General features: G+C 46.0%; 1 protein-coding gene across 6 annotated transcripts; it reads right to left on the bottom strand.

Moving 5' to 3' along the window:
• Positions 1-6,666: 6,666 nt before the first annotated feature.
• CHTOP (chromatin target of PRMT1) lies at positions 6,667-16,176 on the bottom strand. Of its 6 annotated transcripts, none has more exons than XM_060090558.1 (8): positions 15,867-16,176; positions 15,309-15,380; positions 14,797-14,878; positions 13,296-13,449; positions 12,588-12,671; positions 10,544-10,730; positions 9,578-9,715; positions 6,667-7,898 (listed from the first exon to the last, which is right to left on the bottom strand). In XM_060090558.1, the coding sequence occupies exons 3-8, from the start codon at positions 14,859-14,861 to the stop codon at positions 7,693-7,695; spliced, it is 834 nt and encodes a 277-aa protein (XP_059946541.1). In that variant the 5' UTR covers positions 14,862-14,878; positions 15,309-15,380; positions 15,867-16,176; the 3' UTR covers positions 6,667-7,692. The 6 variants fall into 6 exon arrangements, with proteins under 6 accessions (XP_059946541.1, XP_059946544.1, XP_059946543.1 ...); XM_060090561.1 differs by having other exon boundaries at positions 10,544-10,727; XM_060090560.1 differs by having other exon boundaries at positions 15,339-15,380.
• Positions 16,177-17,593: the final 1,417 nt, after the last annotated feature.

Here is a 17,593-nt window from a genome sequence, read left to right as displayed (position 1 = left end):
AGAATGCAGAACTAACAAGCTACCCACCAACGGGAAGAATTCAGGAAAGGTCAAAAGGAGAGAGGAGACTCCAGTTCATACGTCCTACCAACCTCTCAGAATCCTTCTCGCTGGAATCCATCTTGGCTGAGAGATACACGCCTCACCAGGCAGGACCCTGAGTCAGAATGATTGGCCGGAGACAACCTGGAAACTAACCCCATTACCGTAAAACCTGAGACGCGAGCCACGTGGCAGAGCAGTTCTCTTGGTTTCCCTTTCCCTGCTGCTCTCCGCCCCAGCGCCCCTTCCCAGTAAAGTCTCTTGCTTTGTCAGCACCTGTGTCTCCTTGGACAATTCATTTCTCAGTGTAAGACAAGAGCCCACTCTTGTCTTGCCCTGAAAGGGGTCCCCCTTCCTGCAACACTTTTGGGTTTTTGTGAGGTCTTCATTACATAGGTATGAATCATTGGCCATCGATTGAACTCAACCTCCAGCCCCTCTCCCCTCCATGGAGATTGGGGGTGGGATTGAAAATTCCATCCCTCTAATCACAAGGTTGGCTCTCCTGGCAATCGGCTCCCATCCTTTTGTGAGGTCCAAACCACTAACATAACACATTGACATAACTCTATCTCCAGCCCCTCTGCCCTCCCCAGAGGTCTGGGGGTGGGACTGGAATTTCCAACCCTCTAACCACTTGATTGATTTCCCTGGCAACTACCCCCTCCCCCCTTAGGTTACCTGGAGCTTTCCAAAAGTCAACTTATTAATATAATAAAAGATACCTTTATTGCTCTTATCACAGGAAATTCTAAGGGTTTTAGGAGTTCTGTGCCAGGAACTGGGGCTGACGACCAAATATATATTCTTTTTTAAAAAAATTATTTATTTATTTATTTTTGGCTGTGTTGGGTCTTTGTTGCTGCGCGTGGGCTTTCTCTAGTTGCAGCAAGCGGGGGCTACTCTTTGGTGTGGTGTGCGGGTGGTGGCTTCTCTTGTTGCGGAGCATGGGCTCTAGACACGTGGGCTTCAGTAGTTGTGGCTTACGGGCTCTAGAGCGCAGGCTCAGTAGTTGTGGCGCACAAGCTTAGTTGCAGCATGTGGGTCTTCCCGGACCAGGGATTGAACCTGTGTCCCCTGCAATGGCAGGCAGATTTTTATTCACTGCGCCACCAGGGAAGCCCCAAATATATATTTCTTATACCTCATAATATCACACCAAAGATGTGTTTAAATCTTAAACTGATAATCATCTTACACTAAAGGGTAAAGAAATTAAATAAATCAAGCCTAAATGGAGAATTAAGAGAATCCTTTAAAGAGGGCTCATGGAGCCATAGCTGGCCCAGGTCTACTGTGCTGCCTGCCCTACACAGTAAGAGGCCCTTGTCTGGGGATTAGTGGTGGTAGACTGCTGCCACCATCACAGGTTCCAGAGCCATCCTGGGCCTCAGTCTCCACCCTCGGGGGTCATCCTGCCTGGCCAAGTCACTAGAATGGGTGTGGTAAGGTCAGAGAGCCCACCCAGGCAGGAGAATAGGGCAGCCAGAGGTCACCTGCAACACCTCTCCCACTGGCACTACTGAAACAGATAGGTGGTGTTTCAGGGGGGCTCTGAAGAGCTCCAGTCCTTTATGTCTCAATGCAGAAAGAATTCAGTGAGAGGCAAAGTGACAAGAAGTGATTTATTAGAATAGGATGCTTGTGAGGCTAACAAGCAGGCAGGCGAGCATTGTGCTGCCCCAAGAACTTAGTGGGTTACATTTTTCTCATCAAAGGAAGAGAGGGGAGGGGGAGAAGACCTTCTTTGTCTTTCTTGAGTAGGTGTTACGCTTCCATCATCCGCACCTCCTCCAGTTTGGGCAGGGGAGTTTTGTCCCTACATGGTCAGGCCAGGACTGTCATGGCACTTTGGAAAAATTATTTCAGGTCTCAGTACAATGAGGGTCTTTCCCTTTCCATAATGATTGTTTTTCTGTGTGCAAAGAGCATATCCTAGGGGCAAAAGAGCATGTCTTGTGGGTCATTAACTTACTGAGCTCACTGGGAAGGATGTGGGTCTCATGTCATCATTGTTTAATTGTTCTGGGGCATGTCTCATTCTTCTGTTGTATGCTTTTGTTGCTAATCAAGTTAGCTTGGTTTTGTTGTTAAGCGAGCCGATCTGGCTTTGATGCTAAATGACTTGCTCTGGTTTATGAGTCAAGCAAGCCCACATTGTTGCAGGATTTTCCCATTAATTTCTTGAGTGATCATTAATCTTACTGTGGTCTCCCAAAGCCCCCTGAAGTTTTCTCTCTATCTACAATCCCCTAATGGGGTTTCTGAGCTAACTGTTTGATTATCCTACTCTAACCCTAACACTACCAGCTAAAAGTTGGAGACAGAACATTAAGGAGTCTGGAGATATGATTTCCTGATAAGAGGCTGGAGGTGGTGCCTGGGGAAGGTTCAGGGTCAGAAACGAGATGATATGCCTGTGGACTTAAAAAATTATTCACAACCTAAAAGTTGAAAGTTATGTTTTATTCAGCGGGAATTTTTAGGACTTCAAGCCTGGGAGGCAGCATCTCAAGTAACCCTGAGAGAACTGCTCAGCGGAGGCGAAGCGGGGAGCCAGGTTATACAGATATTTTGCAACAAAGGGCAGGTAGCGGGGAACATCAAAAGATTATGGTTAAAGAAAACCAGATATCCCAAGTTAAGGAGTTTAGTGCTTTTCTATGTATGGGAAGATTCAAGAGTCTGGGCTCACTGAAATCATTCCTTTGATATGCACTTCAGCTATCTGGGGCCTGTATCCTGTATTTTCACATCCTGAGTTTCCTCCGTGCTTCACCGTAGGGAGTGGCTGCTGTCTGATGGCTGCTAGATGGCAGGTATTCTTTTCAGCCCTGAGTTTCCTCAGGGCTCACCAGCTCCCATTGGAGGGCTGCAAGCTGACGACTGTGACATCATTAGTTTACTGATATGGCAGGAAATATTCCATTTCTCATGCCTCCACTGTGACAACTGTGTCTATATGTGTGTTTGCGGGGTGAGAGAGAGCTGGAGGTGAGTCCTTAAAGGTGCCCAGAACCCAGGGAACTGGAGGCTTGGGCACCCTTGCCCTTCTCACAGTGAAACCGAGTGGGGCCCTGTGGGGCTCCCAGCCATGGAGGCCCTTTCATCCCCCATTTCTTGTAGGCAAGACTTCAGCCTCCATGACCTTCCCTGAGTTCCAGATTCGAACAGCTGCTAATCAAGGGAGGGGCTGCCAAGAAACCACCTGAGGCAAGATTAAAGGGACCAGAGAAGCTCATCAGGATTAGGAGACCGACCACCTGAGAGGAGATTAAGGGAGTGCCAGTCCTGCTCACACCCTAATCTTGGCAGAGACCCCCCCTCTGAACCACATAAGACCCTCATCAAATCCTCCCGGGTTGGGACACATAGTTTTTTGAGGGAGAAGTCCAGTGTGTCCCCTTTGCCTGGCAAAGTAGTAAAGCTGTCTTTTTTATTTCACCCAAAACTCTGTCTCCGAGATTGGATTTGGCACCGGTGTACAGAGAGGCCGAGCTTTCGGTAACAACGTTGTCTGCAGAATCAGCGCGAGAGGTAGTGGGAGGGCTGGGGTTGCAGTGGGATGGACAGGACAGCCCACGGGAAGAGGAGAGGGACACAGAAGCCAGGCCAGGCCAGGTCTCCTCCCAGGTCCCAGCCTCTCTGGGCCCCTTGCCTCCCTTCTAGGAGCCAACCCCTAGGCCTGCCCCGTTTACAGTGCTGGTCTGGGTGCTGTTCACTGCTGGTGGGTGGGTATTAGCTGAAACTACCTGACAAGGATGCAGGGGGCCTGGATGAGGGGAGGCAAGTGCTGCCATTTGGACTTACGGGGGCTGGAGGCCTGTCCTCTGCCAGCCCCTCCTGCCTGGAAGCTTAGCTCCTTCCAGGTATGAGGTCATAGGGAGTGGGTAGCTGTGGTGGAGGCTGGGTTGGTTGGCAGATCAGGCATCATGGGGTCACCACACGGGGACACTAAGGAGACAAACAAGAGCAGGCCAGGGAGAAGTATATGCCATGTGCTTTCTCCACTGTGGTTGCTCAGGCCACCCCTGACTCCTGTCTCTTGTGCTGACAGGCATCCCAGACGTCAGATAGCTAGGAAACTGCTGAGGGTGTGGCCTGCCCAGGTTCAGGCCAACTCTGTTTTGTTTTAGACTAACCTAATAGTTTCCCAATCTCCATGGTCCTCCCTCTAGCCCGTTTTCACTTCCTACCACCGTTCTGTATAAATCATCCCATGGCACTCTCCTACTTGAAGTCCTCAATGACTCCCCACTACTCAGAGCATAAAGCCTAAGGCCTCTAGCAGACAATTAGGCTCCAGGCTACCCAATCTGATCAGTTGTGTCTCCCACCTTACTTTGAAGGACCACTGAACACACTTTCCCTGCACCTTTGTATTTGTTCCCTCTCCTTCGAATATTCTTCCCCCCTTCTCTGTTAAACTTTCCCTTGACTTTCATATTCTAGCTCATCAAGCTCTTCTCTGTACTCCCAATGCCTTTCTAACAAACAATGCCTTGTTCGTGTCTGTATGGCAAGCCCTTGGCATACGGTGGCTGAATGAGTGAAAGGCTGACCCAGGAGCCAGGCTGACTCTCTTTGTCCCACTCTGCTCTACCCGGGACACTCACGAAGGATCGAGGATGGCAGAAGTGGGCACAGGCCTCAAGGAGACTCTGGGAACTGCAGTGAGCAGTGAGTGGAGCTGGAGGGTCCATGAGTGGTAGGGAAGTTCCTTTGCCCACTGTTGGGGAGGAATTCTTCAAGTGGTAGGAGGGATATAGAGGAGGCAGAAAGGGAAGGGGCCTTAAGCTCCAGTGGTTACCTCACTGCCCATCTTCACTGGGACCCACAAGGTAAATCCCCCTCCCGCCCCCCCACCCCAGGATGCTTCAGGGTCCCCTGACCACTAGATCTGCTTGACATTTTCGTAGTTAGTAAAGATCACACAGGTGCTAGAAACAGCAGCCCCAACCCGGTCTTAGTTCACTACCCTGCAAGTTGGGCCAGTGCAAGAGATGGGCGTAGAGGACACGGGGCAGGTCCTTTTGGACAGACACCTGTGGGCACTAGGAGCCCTGAGTCAGCAGGACTGAGGTGGGACTAGAAGCACCCTGGGCAGGGCAATCCTGAGCTGGAAGAGGTTGACCTAGGAGAGTGAGCAGCTAAGGCACACCTGGCACCTCGGGAAGTTCCCCTTTCTTGAAGGACCCAGTATCCTGGCCCCAGCTTCTCTTCCTTAGTCTAGGGGCTGAGGCATCCAGGAGCTCTGTTCTGGAATGGACCTCTCCCTCACAAGGGAATTACATCAGCGGATGGACTGGCGGTGGTGGGAGGCCTCAGACACTTGCTGCCACCCAGTACACCCCTCACCTCTCATTTCCCGACTCCCTCAACACTTTGCTTTCAGCCTGGAACCTTGCCAAAAGTATACAGGGTGATCTCCGGTGTGGGCTCCATGGAACTGGAATTGGGCCCTGTGAGACCCAGACTCATACCGCTGGTTCCTCCTCATCTCTACCTCAGCTGGTTACCCCATCCCTTGCATAAACTTCAGAAGCGGTGCCTCTTTCACTCCTTATTCTTACACAGAGGATCTCAGTGGATTATGGAGGGTGGTACCAAAAGCCACCAGATTAAAAATATCCTGAGGGCACATACCTGTTAGCTACCTTGAAGGAGGGTCAAAGAATTTAGGAAGGACAGGGTTGGGGAAAAAAATCCCAGAGATGGGTCATCCCAAGTTGTGTGGTTGGCGGGTAGAACTCTCACCCTGCAGCTCCCTCCCTTTCTCCCAAAGGTGTTCTGGAGGCCCTGGAAGATGACAAAAGGCTACCAGTGGATATGAAGTTCGCAAGGGGTAGCCTACCCACTGCCAATCAGCACCTCTACCACAGAAGAGCCTTGGGGGCTGACTGGAGTTTGGGATCTAAGGAACTATCCTTAAAATTGGCCTTGCCCACACAAAAAAACCTTTTTCACTCTTTCCGATTAAAGGTTATAAATACTTGTCTGGGCTAAAGACCTCCAGTCTCACAGTCCACTTCTATTAAGTAGTTATAGTACAGACACTTCAAAACTAGGTCAGATTGGTTATGACAGCATGGCTCTGTCCTACCACCACCTGGTCTTTTCAAGCTCTCCCTTCTACAACTAAACTTGCTTCACAATCCAGAGGTTAAGTAGCCCAGGTCATACAAATGGGATTCAAGTTCAGGTTGTCCTGGCCAAAATTTCCTTCCCAGTCTACAATAACCTACAACCTCCCAACAGTTTAGGGTACCAGGTAGCTCAATGGCAACTGGTTTGATTAGAGGTGGTTAGCTTCTTTTCCCTTAAACAGCACAGAGGAAAAGGGAAACCAGGGCCGGGGTCCTCGACTGCCTCCTGAGACCATTATGTTTGAGCTTCCTATGGACCAAATGTGTTGGTACATTACTTTGTGTGGTTAATCTTACCTCGAGGATTATTCAAAAGAGGGCAAATTGTTCACTTTCTGCCCCAAAGTCACATCCCCCTCCCACCCCAAATTTTAATACAACTATGAAGGACCCTCAACTCTACAAGGGGTATATCAAAGTATTGTTATAGTGGCCATAATATTTCAAAGAGCCCAACAAATAAAGAGAAAGTCCTGACTGGATTTCAGAGAACAATTTCTTGTTATGATGAACCAGAAACAAAAGATTCTACTGAAACTGGAACAGTTGACAGAATATGGTTGAACTTAATTAAACCTTCAAGGGGAATAAGGGTCAAACAAAGTCAAGGAATGAAGCCCAAGATCGGCCTGGTATAAACATAAGGATAGTAGCATTTCAGCATGGATATCTTCTGACCCCTCCCACCAGATATCTGCCATCAATTTCCAGCCCTTTCCCTTCTGAAGCATCTGCCAAACCAAACGGCTTTCCCCACTCTTTTGTAGGTGTAAGCCAATCCAAAAATACCCTCTTTGGGCATGATGCAAAGCCAAGAGGAAAAGTTTATAAATCTCATTCCAGGGTAGAAAGTGCACAAACCTGACCCAGTACACTGGTTATGTGGTGTAAATGTACATGGTAATAACTTTAATCAAATCAGAGCTGCTACCTTGTGTAACTTGTTAGGTGGCTCTGTAGCTATGTCAAAATTCCTAATTTACTTTACTAAAACATCAGCGTGGCAGAATGCATTTTTGAGCTCCAGATTTTCTAAACACTTTTAAGAGGCTCTTTAAAGATGATGCAGAACAGAACTGCATCTCAGAAACCTAGACATTATGGAGGGACACTGATGGGCTCTTTCTGGGTCTTCTTCACGGGAGATGAACAGAGGAAATGTCAGAATGTCAAAGCATATGACAAGTGAGGGAAGGCAGAGCGGGGAAGAGGGTGTACTAGCCACAAGGCCAACACATTCATGTTCAAAGAGAAATCTGGGCAAAGGAAAAAAACCCCAAACGACAACAAAACAAAACCCAAGTCAGAGGAAAAAAGGGTTTCATACAACACAGTATCAAAAAGTAAAAGGAACACACTAAATGCACAAACTGGTGGCAAGTCAGTCCACAGCCTATTATGATAGGTCCTTCCAGCATCAATCAAGTTTCTTCTCATCTGTTATCTCAAGGTTATTTACAGATGTGTGACTTTAACAAGAGTCTCACAGGAGGGTGGGCAGGCTTCAATCATTGGTTTCGGGATCTGTCTGAGCCATGTAGGCATCCAACTCAGCATCCAGGTGTCCTTTCGTTTTTGACATGTACGCATCCAGTTGGTTGTCCAGCTGCTCCTTGGTCAGTACAGGGCGAGCAAGGGCACCTCTCCCTCGTCCACGGCCTCGTCCTCTGCCTCCAAAGCCCCCTCTTCCCCGACCTATCATACCCCGACCTGGCCCAAGGGAAAAACAAGAAAAACAGTTACAAGTAAGTTTAATTGGTGCTATGGTAAATGCCCCTTAGAGCAGTGGGGCCTAGCTGAGAAAGGCTGAAGGGCAGGGCAAGAGGAGAAATCTGGAAAAACAGGAAACACACTGGGTAGAAAGCAACACATGGAAAGCACACATAATGAATCCCTTATTACATGCTCATCTCTAAATGCTATTTGAAATTTTTTTCTTCTATCAACAAAGTAAGGGAATATAGTTAACTGATAATTAAAAATTTCTTAATCTCTCCTAAGAGAAACTAAAATTTGAGACTCGCTATAAGTTTATAATTAAAATACAAGTACATTAAAGATAATCCCATTTAGTAAGATAGGGAGGAAGTAACAAGGGCACAGAGAAACAGGGGTGTGAAGGTAGACAGTTTTCAAATTAAACTTTACTGGAGATCCTTTCTGAAAAATTAGCTTGTCTCCTCAAATTTATCAAACCTAATGAACTGATCCTATGTCAGGAGACTGAGGAGTTATTCTGACATAGGAACAATGAAGAGAATTGGGGAAAAACATTTTGAGTAGTCCCAGCCATTTCTATCTCCCGATTCTATTCACATTTTAACAATTATGGTTATCTGAGAGGTGGTTTCAATTCACTTAACAAAACATACCCAGCTTTCTGAAAAGCTACTTCAGACTCTTCCCCGCCCAATCCCTGTGATGTCTCTCTCAGAAACCAAGTCAAGATAATTTGGAAACATGCTATTTCATCCTGAAACCCAAACTAGCTTGTACTTCACTCAATAAGCCAAGCAACATATAATGCGAGAGAAGAAAACAAGCCCTCAGTTATCAAATTTCTTTTCCCAATAGTTATTATCCCCTGGCAACTTCAAGGTCATAAATTATGGAAGACCCACCACACACTTTAAAAAGACCAAAGCAAATATACCCAGGGGCTAAAAGAATATATATTATTTTTCCTGGACAGGTGTTGCTGGGAGTTTTCCACTTAACTCTAAGCCAGAAAACTCCCATGAGATTTGGCATTAACAGCAACACCATTAAAAACTCTCTTCCAGTCTGGGCCATGAGGTCACAGGACAAATATCACTAAGTCTCAAGGTAAGATTATCAACAAGAGTCAGTTAGTTAACTGACACAATATCATCTTGCTTTTTCTACTTTGATCAAAAAAAGTCATCTCTGGTTTCGCATAGACACAAACTTTATCTGGAATTTACTTGGTTTCAGAGTCAAAACCTAGCTCCAAGTCTCACCATCCTCTTTAACTCTGCTTCGTTTTTGTACATCTCCCTCTTCTCTCTTCTTAGACTCAAAGTGGGTTTTGAGCTATGGGGTGGGGTGTGTGGTGGTGGGTCAGGGACAGAAAAAGATAAAACGCCAAACTGACCATTCTGTCATTTTTAGCAATACAATTTGCAAGAGCCTGAAAGAAGTCTGAATATAATCTGGCTCTGTAACACATACCTGACTGTTCTTGGAAAACCCATGACAGACCTCCACATTACCAGCATGTGAATTTAGAAAATAAGCCAGTTTCATAAAACAAACAAGACAAACAAATAAGCCTGCCTATGACTTGAAGCTGTGCAGAAAGGTGGCTCTGAGTTTTGAAGGGAGAGAAATAAGGGGAAGCTAGTCTCTGAAGTTGGTAGCTGACTAACCTCTACCACCGATTCCGCCACGACCCATAGCTCCACGCCCTAGGCCCCCTCTCCCAGGACCTCCACGACCTCGAACACCACCTCTTCTTAAGCCCATTCGGGGAGCTACGGCTCGTCCACCTCGGAGCAGGTTTTGACCTTGGAGAGGAGGCATACAATGTATATGCAGGTAAATCCAAGAGAGACAAAGTAGACTCTAACCAAAGGAAGGCGGTGAGGGTTAAATGAGAGTTAATTCAGTTAATTTTTAGGTTGGGTGGGGCAAGCTGCACACTGAGTGTGAAAGGATTAAGCTGCTCTTTATTCAATCAATTCAACAAGTCTGACCACAAATCCACTTCTGGAAGAAGCTGGGAGTTAAGTCAATTAGTTAAGTATATACATTTATTGAGTATCTATTGAATAATCACAGGTAGGTGCCTAGCATTATGGCATATTTAAAAATAAATGATATGGTTCCTGCTCTCAATACATTTTTGTAGGGGACAAGAACTATACAGAGAACAGTATAACAGTGCCTAAAATGTAACATATAGATAGCTAAGTGCTATTGGTCAACTTGTCCTCTTTTTTCCAGATGTAATAGAGTATTTCACTAGAACCAGGAACAGAGATGATTAATTAATATATAGGCCAACAGGCCAAGAAGTTTCTTAGATTTGACTTATTTCTAGAACTTGAATGTGCTTTGATTCAAGCAGCAGCAGGGTGTTTTAAAATGGAATGGAGATGACATGAATTACCTGTTGTAATGCAGGTCCTACCCTCTCACCATTGCACATTATCAGAAAAGGAATGGTATCGATAAAAGACATGCAGCACTATTAAAAATACGTGATTTCAAAAGTTATTAATTGTATCAATACAAATTCAGGCTTAAAGATGTTAAACAAATGTGTCCATAAGCAGCCCAAGAGAAAAGGGAAGGGGGTGGGGCCCGACGATTATCAGGTACAGAGCACTGACCTCGGAGCGACATCCCGCCCCTAAGTAGGGTTCTTGTGGCACGTCCCCCACGGAGTCCTCCTCTGGGCAAGCCTCTCTGGATAATGGGCAGGCCTCGTCCTCCGATTGCTCCCCTGGCCAGGGCCCCTATTGGTCGGCCTAACCGTGCCTGGATGTTACTCTTACCCAGACGCTGCTTTAAGCTCTTCTGGAAGAAAAGGTGTTAGGGAATTGAGATCAAAAAAGCAATCCACTGGGATTTAGCAACTCAAAGTGCAGAGAAAAAGAAGCAAGTGAGATGTCTGTGTGGCGGGAGATAAACCTGCATGGGGTGTCATAAGGATCCCAAACCAGAAGCAAGCCTTTGCCTCAGAACATGGTAGAAAACAAGCAGAATTCTGATCCAAAGCTTCTAGGAAGCTTGAGTATAGTCCCATGAAATTGGCATCACCACAAATTACCTCACTAGTTTGGCTACAGAAGTCATATACCACTACTTGGAACATAAGTTTTAATAAGAACACTGTATTTCAAATCGTAGATTCTGCTGTTTTTGAACCACCAGTTGACAATGACAGGACTGGATTCATACCTGCCCAAGGACTACCACTGTCTTCAAAGGCTTACTCAAACACCATAGGAAGTTCATCACACTCTGGGCAATGTTTAAATTACAATTTCATTTGAATTCTTGTGACTTAAGAACAAGTTTGATTTCTCAGTCAAAGAGGCCAGTGTGTTCCATTTTTCCTCTGAGTATCTATCTCCAGACGGTCCACTTTTTACCTTAAGATGTAAATAAACACAAAAAAGTCAAATCTCCTTTCCTTACATATCTTAAATAGCCGTTAATTCCATATCTTCCTTTGCAAACAGCTCCATTAATTAAGTCAGTATAATGACTTTTAATTCAAAATAAACACATAACTCAAATGTATCTCCACAGAAAGCTAGCTAAACCTGCATTAGAATTAAGACAGTTTAGCTATAATCATAAAACTCAGGGCTACATTTGAGAACAAGGACATACCATAGATAGAAAATTTTCAATAATCTGTCCCTCAAAGAGAAACTACAAAGACCACATCTCAGACAATTAAATTCCTTCAGAGGAAAGGGTGACTGTGTAGCCTTGAACACCACCGAAGCCCTAGCAAACCTGTTCTCCTGTAACGCCGTAAGTCAGTATGAACGAAAATAAATTATGCGTCCTCAGGCTTCACCCACAAATGACTACAAACCATTTTCTCTGCAACCATATGCTGCGAGTTATTATTATTATTAGCTTTCTAGCATGAGATCATAAACTGCTTCTAATCAGAGGGGCAGGCTCTGAACAACACGAGGTCAGGACTTCTTTCTCCAAGTCTCTTGTGTTTAGTCATCCCTAGTACATTCTCCCAGGATCTGTGCTTTAAGGGGAGAACGCATAGTACTTAGAAATTCTTCTCCCTTCCCATCCCTTACTTGCCACCAATACTAGTCTCTAACATTGAAAAGAAGCTGAAAGATGTCAACTGTATCATTCAGTTTTCACTCTAGAGCTGTGCTGTATGCTAAGGTAACCACTAGCCACATGTGGCTTATTTAAATTACAAGTAAAAAAATAAATAAATAGAAATAAAAATTTAAGCTCCTCAATGGCACTAGCCACATTTTGAGCGCTCAATAGTCAATGTGGCTAATGGCTACTGTATTGGAGAGCACAGATATAGAACATTTCCAACACCGTGGAAAGTTCTATTGGACAGCAGTGCTCTAGAGGCTACTTTCTTCGGCACAGCCTCTGTTCCAAGTTTCTTGTTAAAAGGTCCTTTGGAATAATATGTCAGAGACCTGTCTTCAACCATTTTTACTATTTACTCTCAGAAAACAGTGGCACCTTTTACTGCTTTCCTGAGTCTGGGATGAATGCAGCCACTCCAAGGCTTAAGGTAGCTGAAGCAGAAGGCCTTGTTTATTTTTGGTCAGTGAGCCCAATGGTTCAGGGTGGGGGTGGAAGGGTGTTATATTTAACTGCTGATTTTATGCACAGCCATGCAGTGCTACCAGTTAAAGTCCTTACAGTTGCATGGCACCGCCCTCCAGACGCCCAGCCACAGCTTGGACATATCCTTCCACAGCCACTGTCCGGACTTGCATATAAAGTCTATGAATAATAAAGAGCAGGTTTTATTTCAGGTCTGAATAGGATTCTCTCTTACTGGAAATTTGAAAGAGAACCCGCTAACTCTTAAATTAATTACTCAGTGTTCTCGCTCTACTTTACTGACAAAACTTTAGGTGCTGTGGAGATGAGGGTCACCCCACTCTTTTCTACTGTTTAGCGTTGAAAACCTTTGACTAAGAGGCCTTTCAGACTCCCTGCATTAGGGAAGAAAGTATAAAATCATTTCCCTAATTTGTAAGCCATTTAATGAGAAATAAAAGGATTTTTTGAAGATCATCTAAAACAGAAACCAAAATTTCTTTGTGGAAAAAGCCAGTGAATCTGTTTTAAGGGCAAAGGATCAGAGAACAAAAGAGATTAATACTCATTGATAACACAGAAACAGGCCACCTTGATGGCAAACTCCCTAAAAGAGAAAGACAACAAAAAGTTACTTATTGGTACCTGCCAAAATGGGAATTCTCTTAACTTCTCTTTCCTCCAGAGAAGTTCAGCTTTTGCCCTGAGCCACCTCGTAATTATCCATGGCGTCCTGACAGCCTCAGTGGACTACCTGACAGGGATCACCAGCTGCTTCTGGAGCATTAAGACCCGTTCTCTCACCTGCTTAAGTTTTAATGCTGCCTGGACAGAGGGTCTATTCTCCATCTGCTGGGCCAGTCTTCTGTTTCTGGCACTGGCTAGCTGCTGTTGTTGCTGCATCGAAGCCCGAATATTCACTGGCATCGGCTGTTTGTTCTTCAGCATATTAGTAAAGCTTCAAGGTCGAACAAAATGGATGTTTAAATAAACGCTTTATTACAAAACATTTATTGGCATTTTCATGGCTTGCTAGACCAGGAGCTCCAGATCCCACGAACTTTAAGTAAAGTGGTACACTTAGATCAAGGCTGATGTGGGTTAAAGACTCCTCTGCTTTTCCACAAACTTGCAAGAATCAGAAACTTAGAAATGCAGCTAAGTGTAGCACATTCAATCAAAAGTGATAACAAGGGCTCAGGTAACGGCTTTTAGAGAGGTACAAAGTATGAAAAGCATGCAATAAGCAGATATGATGACAAGAGACAGAAGATGTAGTTTCAAAGACAGACAAAGCAAGCCAAAACCTTTGGGGACCTGAGGGTGCATTTTAAGGGCAAATGTAAGGAAGGACTAGAGCACCTTCAAAGCCCATGGAAATGATACACCCACATAAATTGTAAGAGCATATCACATTCTCTCATACATTTGTTCACGTAGTAACGTGAATATGAAGAATTAGTGTATCACTAAGGGATAAAGAGAAGTACATATGCTTCAGAAAAGGCAAACAAATATAAGTAAATCTTTCAGTGGTCTAATGTCAACTTAATAAAGTCACTGGTCGAAGGCACTCAATGAACAAAGCTCTCAGAGACAGAAAGTGCCTTTAAATGCCTTAACTTTTCTTAGTGTCAAGTGATTACTTTTTCTGACTCTATGTGATTACTTCTGAAAAAGTTAAGATGAGCTTAATCATTTAAGAGCTTGTGAAGACACTCTTCTATTATTCCTGTCAAGGTAAGTTTAATGGAATGAAAGAGAAGAACATTCAATTGTAAAAGAATCGAAAACAAAAACAAACTAAAAGCAGAATGGAAAGAAAGTGAAATGGAGCAAAGCGAGTGCCTCTTACAAGGCCCAAGAATGACATTCAAGGGCCTTTGGACATATTCATAGCTTGCTACCCGCCTCTTACAGGCCAGACACAACACTGCTGGCCTTGGACTGGGCAGCAAGCCTACTGCAGCTAGGGTACCATGCTACCGAGCTGCACCACCCCTGTATCAATGTAAAAAAAAAAAAAAAAAAAAAAGTGAAGAAAAGGGAGGGTGTGAGGAGTCTTTTTAAAATACATCCCACCAGATAAATATTTCAGACAGCATAACATAAAAATCTACTGATAAGGGGTTTTGAAACAACCGCCCAATTTGTTTTGTGTACCACATACGATGCAACTAAGAACAGAGGTCTGTAGCCTTCTGTTGGTATTTAGTTTAAAACCGGTTTTTGTGCATTGGACCCCAGGGCCAATTTAAGTAATGTTTTCTTATGAACGAGCTGAAGTTGCTGTTGGCTGCCTCACCGCTCATTTAGAGACATCTTGGTGGTGCTTTTTAGCACAACTTTCGGCGCTGACTGTGCAGCCATCTTCAAATCCCGAGAATCTACAAAGGACAATGGACAGAATGAGCAAATGAGAATGATGACCACCTCATTTCAACAAGTGCCAAAGGCCCAAACCAAAAATGAATGAAAAGGCCTGTATCAGTGCCTATTGATGATCACACCAAAACTCATTTCAGGTGCTTAAACTTAAGAAGCTAGTTACCTCAAACTAATAAACTCCAAGGCCACAGGACAGAAAATATCTGCCCAAGCCTCCAAAATGGCAGACTTAGACCTAGCCGAAGAAGTGTTAAGAGTCTGGCTTTTCATCTAGAGCGGTCCTTCTCAACCTTGGCTGCAAGAAGCTTTTTTTTTTTATTTTAAAAACAACAAAACACAGAAGCCTGGGCCCAAACTATTTAAAGCACAATCTCTGATGGTGAGGTCTGGGGATCAGCAATTAGAAGGGGGGAAAAAAAAAAAGTCTACCTCGAAGTGGGGGTGTGGGGGAAAGTCTACCTCGGTGCTTCTCTTGTGCAGCCGCAACTGAGAACCACTGATCTAGAAAGATGACACAAGCATACCAGTTTCAAAATCAAGTAGGAGCCTTAGCAAGGGCCTGCGGACCTGGGGGACGGAGGGAGTAGGCAACGTTTCCCTAAATGGGCATTCACCTGGGAGTTCGCTCCCGGAGAGCGCTCCACAAAATTTAACCCTGAAGCCGCCATTACTTTCCAACGTTCCCTAAAGTCGTATAGTCCTCCTTTGATCTCCCTTCCCTCTCAAAGCCCTGTCAGGACCGCCAACATTGCTCAACCCACCAAACAACATTCTTTTTTAACCCCATCAAATCCCCACCTTTTCCATCAATCCCGCGGCGAGTTTCCAGTTCGGGGTCTCCCCCGCCTCCCTCTCAGCGGCTCCGCCCCCTCCGGGGCCTCCACCTCGGACACCCTGTCTGCCTCCATATCCCGCCAGCTCCCGATCCGCGTCCGCCGGACCCCTCCGTTCCCCAGGACTCTTGCCCTCCTCACCACAGACACGTACCGAAGGAAACGGACGCCAGTGCTCCTCCCGGGGCTGCCACCACGGCTGCGGCAGGCGGGCCGGGGGCCGGCCGAACCTGAGTTGACGGTGGAGGGGCTCGGGTTAACTTGGTGGGCGGTTAGTTAGATGTGTTACGCGGTAGATTGCTAGGTTAGTTCGTTGCTGTTGGCTGGCTGTCCGGTTGGCCCGTCCGCCTGCTAACCGGCCTGCCCTTTCCTGCCTTTCACCACAGCGGCTGCCGTTAACTCCCGCTCGGTGTCGAAAACAAAATGTCCGCCACACCCAGTGCGGAGAGGGACCGGCTAAAATGGCGTCGACGCAGTTACGTTAGGCGTCAGATCCGCCGCACCACTAAGGGGCCGGAAAATTTGTGCCACGCCTGCGCGGGATTAGGGCGGAGCCCTAGGGAGAAGGCGGGGCTTTAGCAAAGGCCTGGTCTGTATTAAACTCAGACCCCCGCCTAGGAAGGGGCGTAGCCAAGTGGCATACCAATGTTTATTTTTGGAAAATGGATTATTTTTAAAAGCTTTAAAAAAGTATGCATTTATTTGGCAGCATTGGGTCTTAGTTGCAGCATGCGGGATCTTTAGTTGTGGCATGTGAACTCTTAGTTGCAGCATGTGGGATCTAGTTCCCTGACCAGGGATTGAACCTGGTCCCCCTGTATTGAGAGTGCGGAGTCCTAGCCACTGGACCACCAGGGAAGTCCCTGCTCCCAGGTTTTAAGGGGGCTGCAGGTTAGTAATTTAGGTCGCTGGGGCTGATTTGGTCCCCCTGAAAAAGATGTTCATATTTCCTGGCACATCCCTTCGCCCCCTCAAGCTAAGGCAGACGGACTACAATTCTTTATGCGGATGTTCCTCTGTCTCTCTCTTTTTTAAAAACAATTAATTAATTTTATTATTTATCTTTGGCTGCGTTGGGTCTCTGTTGCTGCGCGTGGGCTTTCTCTGGCTGTGTCGAACGGAGGCTACTCTTCCTTGTGGTGCGTGGGCTTCTCACTGCAGTGGCTTCTCATTGCAGAGCACGGGCTCTAGGCACGCGGGCTTCAGTAATTGTGGCACGCAGGCTCAATAGTTGTGGTACACAGGCTTAGTTGCTCCGCAGCATGTGGGATCTTCCCGGACCAGGGATGGAACCCATGTCCCCTGCATTGGCAGGTGGATTCTTAACCACTGTGCCACCAGGGAAGTCCCTCCTCGGTCTCTCTTGTGGACCACTGGGCCCACGTAATTTGCACTGGCTCTCCCCTCATCATTTGCCTTGGCCCCAGTCAGAGAGTTGCAGATTGCTGCAAACGCCCCAGCCAAGGCCTGGGGGCCAGTGCTGGGAGCACACCTCTGCTAGATCCTGCACCACTCACCACCACCCGTCCATATTTTCCTCTTCACTTCCTTCCCCAACTTGGCCTGAACATTGTTAAATAGTTATTTGGGGGGGACCTTTGCGTCCCTGCTCCCCCTTCCATGTTCTCTCTCTCCATCTGCCATCCATGTGGATTTTGATGTAGACCTATGCGGGATTTTCATTATGGCTGGACACACAATAAAAGGCTCGCATGTTTGAAGAATGAGTGTACGAGTCTTCAACACCCCCCACCCCAATCACGTGCATCAGATCCTTTCATTTTCCTTCCTAGCATGTATGTGCGTATGTTTTGGTATCCTTCCTGGACTTTACCTATGTGATGTTGAGGGTCGTGTTTGTTTTGCTCACTGCTGTGTCCC

This window comes from Mesoplodon densirostris, chromosome 2 (assembly GCF_025265405.1).
Source record: "Mesoplodon densirostris isolate mMesDen1 chromosome 2, mMesDen1 primary haplotype, whole genome shotgun sequence".
In the NCBI taxonomy this organism is placed as follows: Eukaryota; Metazoa; Chordata; class Mammalia; order Artiodactyla; family Ziphiidae; genus Mesoplodon; species Mesoplodon densirostris.
Note: the sequence above shows the minus strand (reverse complement) of the source record. Positions and strands in the feature narration are given on the sequence as shown.

Bases quoted from the DNA above. Each gene is read 5' to 3' on its own strand.
- CHTOP (XM_060090558.1), bottom strand. From the start codon at position 14,861: ATGGCTGCACAGTCAGCGCCGAAAGTTGTGCTAAAAAGCACCACCAAG. The intron at 12,672-13,295 runs GTGAGAGAACGG...TATTATTCATAG, and splicing joins CAGCATTAAAACTTAAGCAG to ACTTTATATGCAAGTCCGGA. The intron at 10,731-12,587 runs GTAAGGACTTTA...CTTTTCTTCCAG, and splicing joins GAGGGCGGTGCCATGCAACT to AAGAGCTTAAAGCAGCGTCT.